The 19290-nt window shown below is 37.1% G+C and overlaps 1 protein-coding gene across 2 annotated transcripts in view; it reads left to right on the top strand.

Annotated features, from left to right (window-relative positions):
- LOC112044364 (uncharacterized) overlaps nucleotides 1–19290 on the top strand; it is a 554970-nt gene that overhangs the window by 496558 nt on the left and 39122 nt on the right. For both annotated transcript variants that reach the window (XM_052888051.1, XM_024080189.2), the window contains exons 3-4: nucleotides 10061–10260; nucleotides 12440–12544. In XM_052888051.1, coding sequence (XP_052744011.1) covers nucleotides 10061–10260; nucleotides 12440–12544 — 305 coding nt within the window. The remainder of the gene's footprint in view (nucleotides 1–10060; nucleotides 10261–12439; nucleotides 12545–19290) is intronic.

The raw sequence follows: 19290 nt of genomic DNA, 5'->3' as shown, positions 1-19290 counted from the left end.
TTACATTGTAAAGAAGTCCATTCCATAAAGTCAATTAGGCTAAATAAAGAGGTAAACCTCAAAGTTAGATATAATAAACGTATACAACTTCATTTTGGTGTTCTAAGAGTTGTCTCAAAAGTCCCATAAAGTCTCGTGTCTGAGTAGTAAATTATTCAAGGACAAATTATTGTAGAGCATAAAATTTACTACAAATTTTGTTAGAAATAAAATTCAGGCGAGGAGGTTAGGCCTTCGTCCACCACGCTGACAAAATACGCATTGGCGGACTTCACACACGTAAAGAATTAAGGAAATTCTCAGGTATGCAGGTTTCCTCGCAACGTTTTTAACCGACTTCAAAATAAAGAGGAGGTTCTCAATTCGTCTGTATGTTTCTTTTTTTTCGTCTTTACCCTTTGAGACACGTGATATTTAATTTCTTATTATCTTAGTAGTTAGTTAGTTATTATATTCACCAAGTGAGAACAATGTCAAAACACAACTTGTTATATAATAATATCCTCAGTGAAAAGACATTATTACACGTAATGTAACTCCAGGCTGCACCGTAATGCCGCCCACGAAGGTCGGTGCACGATTTCCAATTTTCCTTAAATCCTGCGCGAGACACTAAGTTGACATCGACTATATTAGGTTCCCATCCGATGGCCGCAACTGAAACTCTTGTGTTTCCTTGTGTCTCTATATATTTATTTTTACACGACTGTTTTTAGGGTTCCGTAGTCAACAAAGAATCATTGTTTCGCCATGTCTGTCTGACAGCGGATAAGCTCAGAGACTATTACTTCTAGAAAGCTTTAATTTAGCATGAGCATGTACAAAAACATATTAAAATGTTAACAAAGTCGTAAAAGAAAATTTTTTTTAGGGTGCTATACATAATTTGAAAGCTGACTAAATAAACAGTCTGTTGCCTAAAAGAAAGCAATAACTTCTTTTAACGTCTAGAAAAAAAAACAAAAGTTAAGAAGCCATATATGGTTTCGTTTGCGGTAAGGGGTTAAATAAAGGACATGTCCCAAAATGGACTTTACTATTCATATTTTATAAGCAGATAGTATTTTTACGGATAGAAGATACAAATTGCTGTTGAGAAAATAATTTTCAGAATTTTTGGAACCCGCAATAATTGGATAAATAATTTCATGTTTCATTTCTTGTCTACAAATTAAATTGGCTGTTTTGAACACTTTTACTGTATTGTCTAAACAGTAAAAGTGTTAACAGCCAAAAAACACCTGGAATTGTATTCATATCCGATGTAAGCTGTCAATGTTATATTAAATTGTCAAATGTCAATAAGACACAAGTTAAAAAGAAACAATAAATCGTAGACAGAGACGCATTAAACAAAAAAATTCGTTAAATTGCTTTCCGGTACGATGTCGTGTAGAAACCGAAAAGGGTGTTAATTATACCATTCTCCTCATAACAAGTTAGCCCGCTTCCATCTGAGATTGCAACACTTAACATCAAGTGAGATTGTAGTCAAGGGCTAACTTGTAAAGGATAAAAAAAATACAATATTATTCGATGTTTTTTCAAAACATACTATTTGAATGTGTGTAATATGTTATTACTCTATAATTCAAAGGAAAAGCTTTCTCCTTATTAAAGATTTTTATTGTTTATCCATCGCTGGAGTTGAAAACAACCGCAAACCGCTGATTTAACTAATGTGGTTTCACTCGGACGTAAAGGAAAGTTAGCTTTAGCTCCATTTGACCGCGAGCCTGGTATACTAGTAAATGTAAGTTTTGAAATTCATTACACGCTACATAAAACCTGATAAAACAGTTATATAGCTGCCTAGTCGTGATATCCCAGTGGTTTCGACCTGTGCCATCGATTTGGAGGGCGTAGGTTCGAATCTGGTTCGGGGGCATGCACCTCCAAGATTTTTTTTATCTTTACAAGTTAGCCCTTGACTACAATCTCACCAGATGGTAAGGTACCCCGTACTTAGATACTGTTTCTTTCTCGCGAAAGGAGTCTTGGGCGTCGAATGCTTAGATATATAAGAATAGTTAGTATAGATTACAGTAACTCTAAAGAATAGCAGCCATTTGAACTTGTTTTTCCTTGGCAAACTTCGCACAATCTTTATTCGACGACAAACACAATGTAGCTGGCAGTGTCACGAAAACGTAGGACTAATTTTGAAAACACTCCCGTCGCGCTGTTGACTCGTTAGATAGGATCGGAGATAGAAACATAGCGGCGCGAAATAATTTACTTCGCCCGAGATGAAATCTAGAAAATATTCGCGCTAAAACATTAGGCTGCGTTCCCATTGTATCGGAGCGACAGTTTACTGTGAAGTTTAAAGTGTCATAGCGTGTTTACATACAGGAGGGTGGAGGGCACGACCTAGTGACGTACACGACACCTTTTTAACACCCTTATATTAGCTTCACTTAAAACTGTAGGCATGTAAGAATAATTTGGAATCTTAATTTGACCCACTTCCTGGTCTTCGATTAGGATGAAATTTTGCACACGCTCTTGAGTTCCAATGTGACTAGCTAAGAAACGTCATTACAAATCTAATATGGCGGCCTCCTCAAGATGACGGACTGACTGTTTGCAGTCCACCCCCATCATATGGATATCAAACGAAAGGGTTTGCTGTCAGGAATACGAAAATTAGTGTATGCTAAAATCGTGTTTTGTTTTTTAAACTGTTATATTAAGTACTGTGACGACAGATTATCGTAGTAATGTGAACTTCTAGCACGACAGTCGTAAAACAGTAAAAGATTGTCACGATAAACAGAGCCGGTAAATATATGAATGTCACGGTAAACACAATAGAAACCGAGAAGTTTAACTGCCACGATATAGCAACGCAGTAAGAACGCAAAACCGATAATATCGGCCCGATTCAATGGGAACACCTAGCCACGATTATCGTTAACGACAACTATCGGTGTCATTCAACTTTCTACTGTCGTCCGTCTTTAGTTATTGTCATAGACGACAGTCGTCGAACGGTAAATTTTACTGCTACGACATATTCGTAGTGGGTACGCAGCTTTACGATACAAAGGAAGAGGATTTTCCCTTTAAGGTTGGAAACTTTTATGGTACCTACCACCACGCGTTAGAATGGTGCTCGTTTTGTTCGTGGAAAACTAGGATTGTAAACAGAAAATAATAGGAATTTAGCATGTTTTTTACAATCATTTGATTCGAGACTTTGCTTTAAGAAAATTTTGTTGAATAATAGATGCATCGCATCAAACGGATTTAATTATTCTTTGCACTGATTTGATCACAGTAATATAAAGATATTACTGTGATCAGATCTTAATAAGCATAAAATTCCAATTATGTTATGGGTCGTATGTAATAATTAATCATGAAGATACTCAAAAAACATGAAAAATAGTCCATTTATATTAAGGATACAAAATACAAAATAAATAATTAAAAAGAATACATTGTAAATAAAATTAATGGTTACTATCGCAATAATATATTATGTAAATATAGCTCCATAAAAACCAAATTACGCGTAAACACGATCCGTTTAATAAAGGATCGATTGCTGAGGTCGTTGTAACATGTCGTATTGTATACAATATTAAACAGGAATTCGGTAAATTAAGCAGGTAAGTATTTGTTTTAACGGATGAATTTAATATGAATTGGACGCAATATACGGTAATGTTGTTATGTATTCGGTGCACGGTGAATTTAGATGAATTACGAAATTACTCGTAAAACCTACATTTTCAAAGTTATTTTCGATGTTATTATTTTAGTTGCCTAATCAAGCCAAATTGGTTCAGTAGCTGCGATGTAAAGGAGGAACAAACATACACACTTACAAACAAACTTTCGTCTTTATAATATTAGTGTGATCCGTCTGAAGGGCTTTTGGAACGACTTTTTTGGTTTGTGCTGTCACCTTTTCTATAACATTTAAAGGCAAACTGTCTTCCAGAAATAGAATATCTATAGCTATACATGTAATATAAAAAACAAAGGTTTTTTTATTCTTTTACAACTTAGCGCTTGACCACAATCTCACCTGATGGTAAGTGATGATGCAATCTAAGGTGGAAGCGGCCTAACTTGTTGGAAGTAGGATAAAAATCCACACCCCTTCGGTTTCTACACGACATCGTACCGGAACGCTAAATCGCTTGGCGGTACGTCTAAGGTGATAACTAGCCACGTCTGAAGCCTCCCACCAGACTAATTAAGAAAACCTCAAGCAGCCCAGCCGGGGATCGAACCCACAACCTCCGTCTTGTATAATTGTATATCCACCGCGCATACCACTGCGCCACGGATGCCGTAAAAGGTGCTAAAACTGTCCTCTTATCCCAGTAATAGGAACTCGAACACCGAAGCTAACAATTAGTACCTAACAAAGCTATTTGCTAGCATTCATTAAAACCAGAACATTCTTTTCCAGCAAGACTATTTCAGTATTTGGTAAACCGAACTCCATTTCGGCTGAAGCGCTTTTAGGCGTGTGCAGTAAATCAAGGAAGACCTAAATACCTTAAAACACCATTACAGAAATGGTGAAATTTCCAAAGCATTTACGCCTCTGACGCGAATTACATTCGGAAGCAAATGAAGCGCTTGACGATAATGGCCGAAAGCGCTATAGTGCTGGATTGCGTCGCCCCTTTGCATTTATAGCACCAAAAATGAAAAGGTTGGGGAAGAAAAATGAAACGAAAGGTGGAATCGTAAATGTATGAAGTAAGGCGGTATACGATGTGCTTTTCTTTTACGAACATTAGGTAGGAGTGCAATTACCGATACATGCTGTCTGCGGTATGAATACCTAAGCATTTTAGAAAATACAATTATTTTGAATGCACAGACAAACACTTCAATTTTATTGATATATATATTGATGATGAAACTTCGAATTGCATTTACACAAGTAAAAATACGACATTTTCGTCATTCTTTAGAACAATAGTTCACTCCCTAATCCCATAGTTACAAAATGGGACAGCTGTTCGAACTTAAAGATGGTTCCAGTAAAACAAGGACGTCACTTTCGTCAATAATTGAAAGTTATTCATGAATTAAAAAGAAAGCTATTTTATTATAAGTAGCAATTTTTAAGAATAAGTAGACATCAAGGACTTTCATACTGACGTCTACCTCTCTGCATAAAGGAAAATAAATTTTGAAGGTTACGCCTACACCCAGTTATTTGCGTTCTAAAACAAAAGGTAATCTCAGTAAGTTCACCTACTAGTAATCTATATTATTAATATAAAAATATAACAATTAAAATGTTCACTAAAATGAAATAAACCTTTACTTAATTACAGGCCCACTACAAGGAAATTCCTCGAGGAAATCAGTAATTCAGCGCGATCCAAGATTCGAACCTAGGACCTTGTGATCCAAAGCCATATTTGCTAACCACTGAACCAACGAGACGTATATATAGATAGAGTCCATATACCACTGATCGCACAAATGCAAAATTTTGCTTTTTCTTACATTATATATTTATACTAGCGGACGCCCGCGACTTCGTCCGCGTAAATTTCGATGTCAACTTTACTACTACCCCTGCCCTACCCTACCCCTACCCATACCCTACCCCCACCCTACCCCTACCCTGCCCCTACCTTCCTACAAACTACCCCCATCCTACCCCTACCCTCCCCGTACCTTATCCCTTTCCTACCCCTATCCCACCCGTACCCCTATCTCACGCCTATCCTACCCCTGCCCTACCACTTCCCTATCCTACCCGTATCTCTACCCTACCACTACCCTACCTCTACCCCTACCCTACCACTACCCTACCTCTACCCCTACCCTACCACTACCCTAAACCCGGCCCTAAACCTACCCTACCCCTACACTACCCCTACGCTTCCCTACCCGTACCTTACCCTACCCTGTAACTTCTCTATCTTACTCCTACCCTTAGCAAAGTCGGTCCAGTCCTTCGAGAGTGGTGGCATGCCCAAGAGAAATAGAGACTTCTATGCTAATAATATAAAGAGGTAAAGTTCGTGTGGTTGTAGGAGGTAATCTCTGGATCTACTGGACCGATTTGGAAAATTGTTTTACCAATAGAAAGCTACGTTATTTGCGAATGTCATAGGCTATGTTTGATCCCCATATTCACACGGGAACGGGAACTACGTAATTGAAAGCGCCGGGCGTTATATAGCGGAATTTCTGCGTCTTTTAGAAATTTTGTATTATCTCCGAAACTATTTAAGTAATTAACATACTGTAAAGAGCAAATCTTATCTCCATAATATCCTTGTGATTATTAATAAGGATTAAAGTTTAGTTGTATAAATAATAACGTAAACCTAAGTATATAAAATTAATAATTTTTAAAACACAAAAGGTACTATATCTGCTAATATATAGAAGATATAGTCGCGGACTTTTTTGTAGAACTTTTAAAGATACATAAAGTCTCTATACATTAATTTCAATTTTACACAATAGTTAAGGCAGCGCATGCGAATAAGTCTGTTTAAGAGGATTTTCAGTCCGACCTGTATGACAAAAACTGAGATAACTCGGCTAATATATATATTATAAAAAAATATAAAATATAGCCTATAGCACTCCCCGATAATGTAGCATTCTACTGGTGAAAGAATTTTTAAAATCGGACCAGTAGTTCCGAAGATTACCCCATTTAAAAAATGTGACAAACTTACAAACTTTACCTCTTTATAATATTAGTATAGATTTTTTGTATTTAAAGTTTTTACACTTCCTGAATACACAACTCGACATTATAGGACAATATTAAACTTTAAGGTATTATTTGTTATCTAAATTAAATTAATACCACCTTTCTGTGACTCAGTTTTGACGTGTAAGTAACATATCTACTAATATAAAAATCTTTGGCACAGACCAATAATAAATTAATCATAACATACTCCAAAGGGAGAGCTGCTGACAGGAAATCTGCAGCAAACTAGCTCTCGAAGAAATCCTTGAATGATATGATGATATCAGATACATGAATGGTTTATTGCCTATGAGCAGATTGCCATGTCGCAGAAATTACATATAAATTATATAAATAAATAAATAACATACTCTACTCAATACAAAGTGATAGAAAACGTCCATAGCGAAAGTAACAAATGGTAATAGAAAGGCTCGACCCTCAACAAAACCCAATTGTGCGTAAAAGTGGCCCAACCTCTGATAAAACAAATTATATTTCTGCTTCTCTGTTACAGAGCACCAACTGAGACCCATCCAAATAGCTCGCTAAGCAATATTAAATGAAGTCAGTTAACAAAGACAATATTGCTAATATCCGCAGAATTTCTCCCTTGGGAAATCTATGTGCCGAAATTTGATACTGTTAAAAAGAAACTTCTAACTGTATTAAGAAAGTAGAAAAAGTGTTTTAGTAGTGAAGAAACATAGAACGGAGCAAAATGTCAAACAAGCTTATTTATTTTTTAAATAGATTGAATATTCTTATATTTTAATAATGTATTCATATTTTTTTCTTTTATAAGAGAATATTTGCCATATATTTTAACCAATAGTCCCATTCCATTCAACTTGTCGGGAAAGACTGTGTTAGGAGTGGATACGACAATAGACCAACGGGGCGGGGATTGAACCACCGCCCCTCGGTTATGAGTCCGACCGCTCTTACGGTTTTGCTTTTGAGGTTTTAATCTTACATAGTTGAGAACACCTTAATCAATTTTAGTCATCATTTTTACAAGATTTTTCAATAACTTTTAAGAGGTTCTCATGGAGCAAAATATAAGAAATATAAGAAAATTAGTGAATTTTCCCTTTCTTGTAAGGAGGGAGGCCTTCATCACATTATCAATTACCTTTATAAGCCGTTAAAATAGATTGATAATGGTGAAGGTTTTCATGCAGACGAAGTCACGGGCGTCAGCTAATCTATACTAATATTATATAGAGTTTGGAAGGTTTTAGGAGACTTCAAATAATGTGCTCCACCCATTTCTATCTCTGCATTCGTAGCAGCTACGACGTAGCCTCGCTTTTAGTTGAGCTATTTCGGTGATTTTAGTTTTTCTGCGGATGTCCTAAATTCTGATTTGATCACACAGAAAATCTCCCAGCATAGCGTTTCATCGCTCACTGAATGACTCTTAGCCTTAACCGATTTTGAAAATTCCTTTAGTAATAGAAAACAACGCTTGTGAGTTTCATAGGCTTTATTCCTACGGGAATAATGTCGCTCCACCCAGTTATAGTTGAGAACGTTGTACTCGAAATTGTAGACGAATACATATACCTAGGACCATATATATGGTCCAGTCAGATGCTCAGTGCCTAAAAACAAAACGTCTTCGAACAGTGCGTGTTGCCAGTGATGACCTATGGTTCCGAGACTTGGTCGCTAACTATGGGCTTCATAAGAAAACTCAGAATCACACAGTAGGCGATGGAACGAGCTATGCGAGGATAAGATGCTGCGTGATCGAATCAGAAATGAGGAGATCCGCAGAAGAACTAAAGTCACTGACAGAGCTCAACGTGTCGCGAAAGTAGCAATGGGCGGGGCACATAGTTCGAATAGCCGAGACCGTTGGGGTCCCAAGGTGCTGGAATAGCGACCCCGCACCAGGTAGACTGATGACATCAAGCGAATCGCAGGTACTCTCTGGATGCAGATGGCTCAGTATCGTGATGTTAGGAAGTTCCTACAAAAGGCCCATGTCCTGCAGTGGACGTCCATCGGCTAACATGATGATAATGATGATTTTACGGGAACGGGAACTACGCTGGTGAAACCTGGAGAGGTTTGCTAGTTAAGTGTATTGTGAAATACACTTTCAAGAATCCTGAAAAAGCTTACTCCAGGTTAATTTTTATCGTAACAATGATTATAAAAAACAATTTTCCCTTAGCGCTCATTATTTAAATCAACTTGTAATAGCGCCACTTTTAGTAAGAAGTAAGCAAGGGAATTAGCATAATAAAAGCTTTAGTGCCTGCCTAATCGCTTGTGAGGAGTGGAGCAAATCCCACCGACTTTACGAAGCTTTGTAATTGTGTTTTATGGTATCACTGGGAAACTTTGTATAGAGTCTTGAGCTAAATAAATAAAACACACTTGAGTTTCTTTTTATTTGACGACAAATAACTAGAACTAATTATTGTTCCGATAGTTGTTTCAGTCAATGGTCTTATAGTGAAAAGCTTCGACCAACCCCTTATGAAGCTTTACTGCTGATACAGAAGGTAGTGATTTTTGAGACGGCGCGTATTGTGAGGAGGTTCCTCACTCTGGAGCCCTGACCGCCGGTTGCTTGGGCACTCTGTCCCACAGCGGGGGGGGTTAATTTATTCAAAACAATTCTATAGGTGTTCAAAGTGCTAACGCTGATTAATTTTATTATAGTAATAGTTCAAGCTGATCCATCTGTAGGCTTATGGCAAGCGTCAACGACATCTCTCTTTTGCGTCCCATCGCCATAGCAAAGAAAGAGAGGTCGTTAGTAGTCGACCAACACTGCGAATTTCCGTCGGGGTCGCCATTCCAGAATCTTTAGACTCTACCGTACATCGGCTGTTCATGTTATGCGCCCCGCCCATTCCTACTTCTCCATTTGTAGCAGCTACCTACGACGTAGCTTCGCTACTTTTTGAGCTATTGATGAGACTATATTAATATATGAGAAACTCCGACCATAGCTCGAATGACTCTTAGCCTTCGAGGCCCATTGTTAGCGTCCAAGTCACAGTACCATAGGTCATCACTGGCAACACGCACTATTAGAAGAAGTCAAGTCATCATCATCATTATCATCATTACTAGCTGAAGGACGTCCACTGTTAAACATAGGGCTCTTGCATGGACTTCCAAACAACACGGTCTCCAGCAGACAGCATCCAACGGCTCCTTTGATGTCCTCAGTTCACCTAAAAGGGGGCGACCAACACTGCACATTACAGCATCTATATACCCTGTTTCTGATTTCTGATTCGATCTCCCAGAAAAACTCCAAGCATAGCTCGCTCCATCGCCCGCTGAGTGACTTTATAATAAGCTCGTTGTAATTATAATAATTATCTTTCGCAGGTCCAAAGTCCAGTGTTAGTGGTGGAGCTCAACCTGGACAGACTTGAAGGCACGCAGCTCCGCGCACTGGGCTTGTTGTCTGTGTTCGGCTTCAACATGACGTACGTGGTTAAGGCCCCCACAGACTCGCCCGGGCCCACGTCTTGCAGCGCCATCGAGTGCCGTCTGCTGGGGCACTGCTACGCTAAACATGATTACAAGTACGTTTTAGAATTAGAATTTATACTATTGTATTGTATTGTCTGTGGAGCCGTGATAGTCCAGTGAATCCGGCCCGGGGCATGCACCTCCAACTTTTCAGTTGTGTATTTTAAGAAATTAAATATCACGTGTCTCAAACGGTGAAGGGAAAAACATCGTGAGGAAACCTGCATACCAGAGAATTTTCTTAATTCTCTGCGTGTGTAAAGTCTGCCAATCCGTCAAAAAAGTGCGAGTCGGACTTGGGGATGAATCTTGCCTTAATAAAAAATACATGATATTTTGTAAAAATTTCAACTGTCTAATTATCACTACTCATGAGATATCTGGTAATTGACGGACAGACGACCAGTGGATTCCTAATTATGTTGTTCACCGTTTGGGTACGTAACGTAAATTATGTCAGAGTGTGTCCAGATAGAAAAGTAAGAAAGAAAATAAATCTAATCATAGCTAAAAGTTACAGACAGTCAGTACCCTATCCTTATGACAGCATGTCTGTCTGTAATCCTTAAAAAGAAAGGGTGTACCTACAGCTCAGCTTAAGCCGTGCACTACATACAAGCTTATTATACGGCGCTAAATTTCAGCTTAGACCCGTGTGACGTCATAGCTAATGTCATTTATATTTATTATCATTATTATACATAATACAAATGATGCTTGAAAGTCCCTACAAAAGGCCTGCAGTGGACGTCCATAGGCTGATATGATGATGATGTCCATATAGTTTTCAACACCCTTTTTTGACCTTTTCTGACCTAAACAGAGAAGGTTAACAACCTTATAACAAGATTCTTATTAATTAGTTTCTAACAAGCAATATCGATTGAAATATCTCCAGCCAATTTAAATATCTCAAAGTAAGGCTTGGGGGCTATTGTTCTCATTATCACTAACGGAATCAATAGGCTCGGCACCTCGTTTAAATGAAGATTAATTCTTAAAATATTCATGATTTTTCGCCCAGCTCCATCGAAATCCAATTTGGGATTTCCTCCAAAATTACTATTGAGTTTATACAATTAGTGTAATCGACTATTGATTCTGATTGCCGATCAAATAGGCGAAGCCTTTGTTTTGAGGATAACTGAATATTTAAATAATTGTATTAACAATCTAAATGTAATAAGAAATTAGAAATGGAATTCTATACTTTACTTTACTTTTTATTGGGAATTGAAGCCAAATAAAAGATTGAGGTCAAATAAAAGACTTGCATTGCTTGACTGTTATATTTATTAATATTTGTAAAATATAGTGAACAGCAGATTACTTGAAACAAGCACTTGTATGTCCGAGTGTGACAGTGTCAATAAACATCATCCACAGACAATAGGACCTTATCACTGGCCACCACTGTACCATGGACATGTATTTTTGTAATATTCCAACAGATATGATTACCAATAATAAAAATTTTAATAAAAAAAATACAACCGACTTCAAAAATTTAAACTAAAAAGCGAATAATAACATCATAATATGTTCTACCTGCTGATCAGTATGAAGGCGGTGCTAAGCCGGTGATGTATTAATTCAAGCCATGTGAGAATATCTTATAGATTTACATTTTGCAGACAGTGTTGTATCTTGTGGTCCTGTCAGAAATGGCTTAATCTTCGGTCTTTGAGTAATCGGTGTACATACATAAAAAAAAATATATATACCGACCGAATTGAGAACCTCCTCTTTTTTGAAGTCGGTTAAAAATTGAAATGGATTACAAATACTAAGTAAATGTACACACTAAACATGTGTGTGTGTTTAGTGTGTACATTTACTCTGCTCTCATTTAAATTACAATTTTTTATCTGTTTATCACATTCATGCTCATCTTTAGAACTAATAAACCAATGGTATTTTATACTATAGGGCAAACCCATCAAAACTGAGGGGTGCAAATGTGCATATTTTGTCTTAATTTCATTTAGTCGCTTCGTCATCAACCCATATTCGGCTCACTGCTGAGCTCGAGTCTCCTCTCAGAATGAGAGGAGTAAGGCCAATAGACCACCACGCTGACCCAATGCGGTTTGGCAGACTTCACACACGCGATAATTTCACGCAGACATTATATTTGTTTTTATTTCTGTATCTCACTAGGAATAAAATAGGCATGCTTTAAGCTAGTAGAGAATAAGAATTATGGCTAACTAAACAATACTTCTTTGACAGGGAGTTTTACTGCGCGTGTTTCGAAGGCTACTCCGGGTCTGATTGCGGAGTCGGCCCCCTGTGCCCCAAGACCCCCAACATGTGCAAAAATGGCGGCACCTGCAGGTAAGCGACCCGTGTCAACCCTTTTAACTAGATAGCTACTTTTATGAAAGATTGATATATTGCTTTTCTACATGATTTAGTCCTATCCACAGATACAGTTCTTAGTTTTATATCTGCGTGTAGCATAATTTGAACCAAAATGACAGTTCTCTGTGCAGGTACAATTATAAAGAAAAGTGTAAACCGCAAACTCTATTGTTACATAGAGAGTAAAAATCTTAAAGCTAGTATAAACAGTGGCGTGCTATACCTAGTACAATAAGAAAAATTCGGCACAACAAAAGCACATTATATTAAGTGTTGTGTTCGGTGATTTAGATAATGATGTGATGAGAATGATGATGAACACCTGATGACTCTGCTGATGATGAGACAGACAATGGAGAAAAAATATTGAGAGAACAAAAAAATTGTAAAATTAGTTGCGGTCGATTCATTTTCGTAAAATATAATTAATTTAGTGAAATGAGATGTCAAAGAATTAAAAATTTCATACGTGATTGTAATGGCATCAACGTATTGTTACGTATTGCGTTTACACCCTCAACATTCACAATTCACACTTTAATCCCTAGTGTGTATGTACTCTTTGCTACAGATTATTACATAGCAATCAAATTCGATAGAAAAATATTTCGTATGCATTAATGAAATAGCGTCGAGATCCAGAAAGCAGAAACATTCAAAATATAAAGCCAGAATACAGTTCAGTTGTATCCCCTTATCAAAATTCATGACTTTTGGGATTAAAATTCATGACAGTTATTAGAAATTTCATTCCATTTCGGTTCGCCAGCTGATGCGGTTGATATTTATGATTGTTCGGATTGTCCTCTTTATTGTCTTATGATTGTAGATTTTTTCGTGGAAATTACTTTTTTTCTGAATAATCTTTTATATTCCCTTGGGACTTTATGATGTCCGCAGTAATCAAATGATACGACGTCTACAAGGGCTTAATATAACATTACGAGTATATTATTTACTAGTTCCATTTAGAATACGGGAATCAAATATACCTACACGAATAACTTGGCTTTTTATTGGTAAAATAATTTTCGAAATTGGTTGAGTACATTTAGATCTACTTAGCCCATTGGAGATTACCCCTAGAACACCACCAACTTTATCCCTTTACTCGTATAATATTAGTATAGAATATTCGACAACAAAATAGTGCTTGACTGCGAATTTACAATGTTTGAAATGATAGTGCGTTCGGTTGTCTCTTATACTGTACGGCATTTGTGCAATTCCTTTTGTACACATATACAGATACTTTACCCGTAAACGCCGTACATATTTCCAGCGCAGGAGTCGAAAGATAAGGGTCGCAAACCTTACTCTTCACTCGCGTACTCACCTGTACCGCTCAGAAACGACGGCATAGTGCTCAGAGTTATTTTCTGATATAGTAACAGCCTTCATGTTGGTTCATTTCATATGTAATTTTTGTTCAAGGGCTTGTAGTCTATTAAGCTCACGACTACAATGAAATATAGAGATGAGAATCAGACAAAATAAAGAGAGAGCGACAGATATTATTAGATTATCTGGGACTAAAATAGTCTATTGTTTTGTTGCCTATGAGTCAATTATACCCTGCCTCCACCAAAAGACCTGTAGGGATATTTTACACCCTGAAAGATTTTGTTCAACCCTGTCTGGTTGGTTTTATGTGAAGGTGTATTTGATTGCATGCTACATTGGATTTGATTTTTATTAATGTAGCGATAATATACAGAATGGACCCATTCCGAGCCTTCAAAACATTGGGAAGTAACATCACTATACTACAGCCTTTCTTGATGAGCACTGTTTACCAACAAAGAAATTAGAAATGAAGGTAGAAAACGCATGTCATTTCATAACTTATTTATTTTTAATTATATATAGTTTATTTATTAAATGTTATATAAAATATATTATCAATATCCAACTGCTCTAAGCTTATTAACCAAATTTATTTTCATTAATTTAAGAACAAGTTATTTATAATTATTATTGGGTGTCAAATGACTAGTGATTTATACCTTCATTTTTAATTTGCTTGTTAGTAAACAGTACTCATCAGGAAAGACTGATAGATATATTAAAAAATAAACTAGACAAACAGAACACAGAGGCATTTTTGATAGATTGTCTATTTTTTTACCCTGTAGCCAAAATACATAAAATACGTTCGGTATCCTAAAAACAAAAGCAACCAAAAATAAAAGCAACCAAATCCAGAGTCACACAAAAATTCTATAGTGATAATAAGCAAAGCTCGGGATTCAAACAAAACTTATACTGCACTGTATTTTCAGTTCGTTTATTTCAACGCTAGAATATTATAGTTTGGATATTCGAAATGAGGTCACATCCTCAAGTCTTTGCAATTTCCTCAAAATAACGAGTTCCATGCCACCAAGGGATTCTTTTTGATCGATGGAGCGGCAATGCGAAATGACAATACATTCTCCTACTTCTACAATGTTGGCATGCATTCTACAATACAAAGAGGAATTAAAGAAAAATCACGTACGACAACATACTTCCACCCGACAATGATTTCTGTTCATCATCATCATTATCAACCCATATTCGGCTCAATGCTGAGCTCGAGTCTCCTATCAGAATGTGCGGGGTAGGCCAATAGTCCACCACGCTGGCCCAATGCGGATTGGCAGACTTCACACTTCACACACGCAGAGAATTAAGACAATTCTCCGGTGTGCAGGTTTCCTCACGATGTTTTTTCTTCACCGTTTGAGACACTTGATATTTAATTTCTTAAAATGCACACAACTGAAAAGTTGGAGGTGCATGCCCCGGACCAGATTCGAACCCACGCCCTCTCAATGATTTCTGTTGAACTTCATGAATTTACTCGTGTTACATGAGCCGTTTTTCCCTCAAATTTAGTACACATACTAAATCCGAGGAATTTCACAAAATCGGTAAGTATATCTGTCTGTCTGTTTGATACCTTTATACGGCTAAGCCGCAAAACCGATCTTGATCAATTTTGGTATACAGATTTTCATCCTCCTCCTAACAAGGAAAAGTCCACACCCCTTTCGGTTTCTACACAACATCGTACCGGAACGCTAAATCGCTTGGCGGTACGTCTTTGCCGGTACGGCCAGCTGACCTAGACCAATTAAGAAAACTTCAATAAGCCCAGCCTGGGAATGAATCCAGGACTCTTTTATTTACTCTATTATTAAGTCTATTTTTAACCGACTTCCAAAAAGGAGGAGGTTCTACGTTCAATCAGTTTGAAGGCGGTGCCAATCCAGTGTCGTATTTAATTAAAAGAGTTTCTGAAAGAACCACAGAAATTTAGTAATATAAACGGCTTGAATTAAAACATCACTGGCTTGGCACCGCCTTCAAACTGATCAGAAGGTAGCACATAGGTAAGATGTTATTTTTTGCTTTTTAGTTTAGGTTAATTTTTGAGTTGGAAGTCGGGTGAATTTTTTTATTAAAATTTTTAAAAACTCTGGTGCTTGTCCACGACTACAATCTCACTTGATGGTAAGTGATGATGCAATCTAAGATGGAAGCGGGCTAACTCGTTAGGAGGAGGATGAAAATCTAGACCCCTTTCAGTTTCTACACGACATCGAACCGGAACGTACATCTTTGTCGGTCTGTCTGTTCTTTGGTGGTATTTTTTTTAAATTAAGCCACGGTCATATTTTTAGGTCAATAGAAACAACCTCTTGAATTTTGATTCCCTTGAGAGTCTCGAAATGTACGTTGTATAGTGCAATTTTGACTTTTTTTTACTCTAGTTGTCAGCGCCGACGGTCAGCGTCCGGACAGCGTGACTCTAAAACCAGCCTCAAGCTGCGCTTAAGCAGGGTCAATATCCTTTTTGAAGTCGGCTATAAAAGCAATTTCAAATGTATTGTAGACGAAGGTCTCGTATGATGATGATGTAACGAGACAAAGTTCCTCGCTCGGAAGGATGCCATTACGGACGCGATACTCGTTACAGCGGGGAAATTGCCGCGACTTGGGGAATGTGACCGCTCTTAATGGAATATGCAAACTAAAACTAAATATTATAATCGAATACGTCTTCGTCGTTAAAAACAATTGACTGAAACGATTATAAAACATCTAACGGACTTCGTACGCCCTTAAGCCTCCTCAATCCGGCCCTAATCGCCAAGCGATTCAGCGTTCTGGTACGATGTCGTGTAGAAACCGAATGGGGTGTGGATTTTCATCCTCCTCTCAACAAGTTAGCCCGCTTCCATGCTAGATTGCATCATCACTTACCATCTGGTAAAATGGTAGTCAAGGGCTATCTTGTAAAGAATGAAAAAAATAAAAAATCCGTTCTTAGTAGATATCTACTAAGTTTTACCTATCTCTCTGCCAAATTTCACCTTTGTACGTCTAAAACTAAATATTATATTCGAAATATTATATCGACATAACATTTATATATTAAGACAATGGTAGGCGTCCACAGATCCCATAGTAGGTATCGGACGCATTGCATCAAAAGGATATTCTTTGTATAGAAAGTCGTACAAGTGCGTCCACTAAGCCACATCGTACGAATGCCCTTCCGGCTTCTGTTTCCTAACTATTATAATTTGTGCACCTTCAAGGCAAAAGTGAACACGAACAGGCGTTTTCTAGGCAAGCGCGCTCCAACCTAGACCTCATCAATGCTTTTCACCAGGCACGATTGTAGTCAAGCGCATATCTATTAAAAATAAAAAAAACAATCATGCAATTTAATCTTTCCTCTTTATAATAATAGATAAAACAGTTTTCTCAAAGTAAAATTAAATTAAATAGAAAAATGTCCTCAATTTACCAACGCAAACAAAGCACTTAATTTTTACTAAAAGAAACCATCCACGGAATGCATGATGAGCGGTTGGTATAATGCGAAACGCTTTCAAACTGTTTACTCAGTGGAATGCAATTGCGTAGACCGCTCTTAGCGCCGAGTAATAGCGTCAATTTACATACGAGCTGGAATCAGTACTGAGCGCCCAGTTTTGCTGGTCATATGACTAGCTATGACTAGCTATGCTAGCTAGCATATGTATAGCTCAGTGGTTATGACCTCGGCTTCCGATACCGGAGGGTGTAGGTTTGAATCCAGTCCGGGGCATGTAGAATTGTGCGGATGACAGTTCGTTTTACTATTGAAAGTTTGCCGCGATTCACGATAATAGTAAGTATTATGAACGTCATACAGGCGACTGTCACCGTACCCATGCCATCTGAAAAACACTTTAGTATTCATCGATGGTCTACTAGCTACCACATTGATCCCGTGGTAAGCAGGTTCGGCTATGGAAAATTAGATCTTCGATTCGAATCCCGGGTCATACCACCAAAAAAAAATACGTTATTGGGATTTTTATTACAAGGAAAATTCTTAATAACAGCTGGAGTTGAAAAGTTTTTTTATGTTTTTCATGCCTGATAGAAAGCAATGATGAAGTCCGTTACTACTTCGCTTTATTTTTTAATGTACAGAATTCGTATTTTTTCAATTATTTTCTGTACTGACCACACAGCGTGGAATCAATTTTACATAAAGATCAGTATCACCACGATCAGTTGAATATCTGCATTATCATATTTATGAATTCAACCTTCCTTTTATTATTGGAAAACCTTGAAAACATGTCCATGCATGCAACGCATGCAGTACCGCATAATGTGGGACGCTATCAAGCTGTTTGCCGACGTAATACATTTGTTGCGTTGAGTGCTCCCCGCGGATATAGCGGCATCAATTTCCATAATATTTATTAGAATAAAACGTTCTTTCACTGCGTATATCACTTTAATTACGGAAATCAATTGTGCCAACATACATGATACTTAACAATAGACATAGAGGATCAAAGACAATTAACATTGTACCAACTATTATTTTGTTACAGTATTGCTATACTTTAATACCCTGCCTTAACAAAATAAAAAATTATAATCCAATATCTCTATATGGCTACTTTTATTTAATTTAACAAACATAACAATTTTAATTTTGAACAATACCTAGCATGTGCAGAAATTTATAATGTTTTGTTGACAATAGACCTTTAGTTAAAATGTCAGCGGGCATTTCATTAGTAGGAATATATTTAATATTAATTAATTTATTTTTAACCGCGTCTCTGACATAATGATAACGAACATCAATATGTTTGGATCTATTATGTGACTGATGATTGATAGCTAATTTCAATGCACTTTGATTGTCGCAACATATATCAATAATACATTGACTTTGAGTAAGCTCATAGATTAAATTTTTTAAATAAATAGCCTCTCTAGTTGCCTCTGATAGAGCTATGTATTCAGCTTCAGTGCTGGAGAGAGAAACTGTTTTCTGTTTTCTACTCTGCCATGAAACTAAAGAACCACACATGGTAAAACAATACCCAGTATAAGACTTCCTGTCAATACTGTCACTAGCCCAATCAGCATCAACAAAACCTTTTAAATCTGCATTATCTTTACTATACAATAAACAGTAACTTTTGGTTCTCTTAAGGTATTTCAAAATTCTTTTAGCATGATTAAAATGACTTTCATTGTAACAATTATTGAATTGGCTGAGATAGCTAACTGAATATGCTATATCAGGCCTAGTTAAAATAGCTAAGTACATAAGACTACCAATTAGTTTCTGAAAAGGAATATTTGTCATACAAAACTCAGACTTTTCAAGATTCAATTTACACTCAATTGGAGTTTCTGTAGTCTTACAG

Source organism: Bicyclus anynana, chromosome 21 (assembly GCF_947172395.1).
Source record: "Bicyclus anynana chromosome 21, ilBicAnyn1.1, whole genome shotgun sequence".
NCBI classification, from domain to species: domain Eukaryota; kingdom Metazoa; phylum Arthropoda; class Insecta; order Lepidoptera; family Nymphalidae; genus Bicyclus; species Bicyclus anynana.
This window is presented reverse-complemented; position numbering and strand designations above follow the sequence as displayed.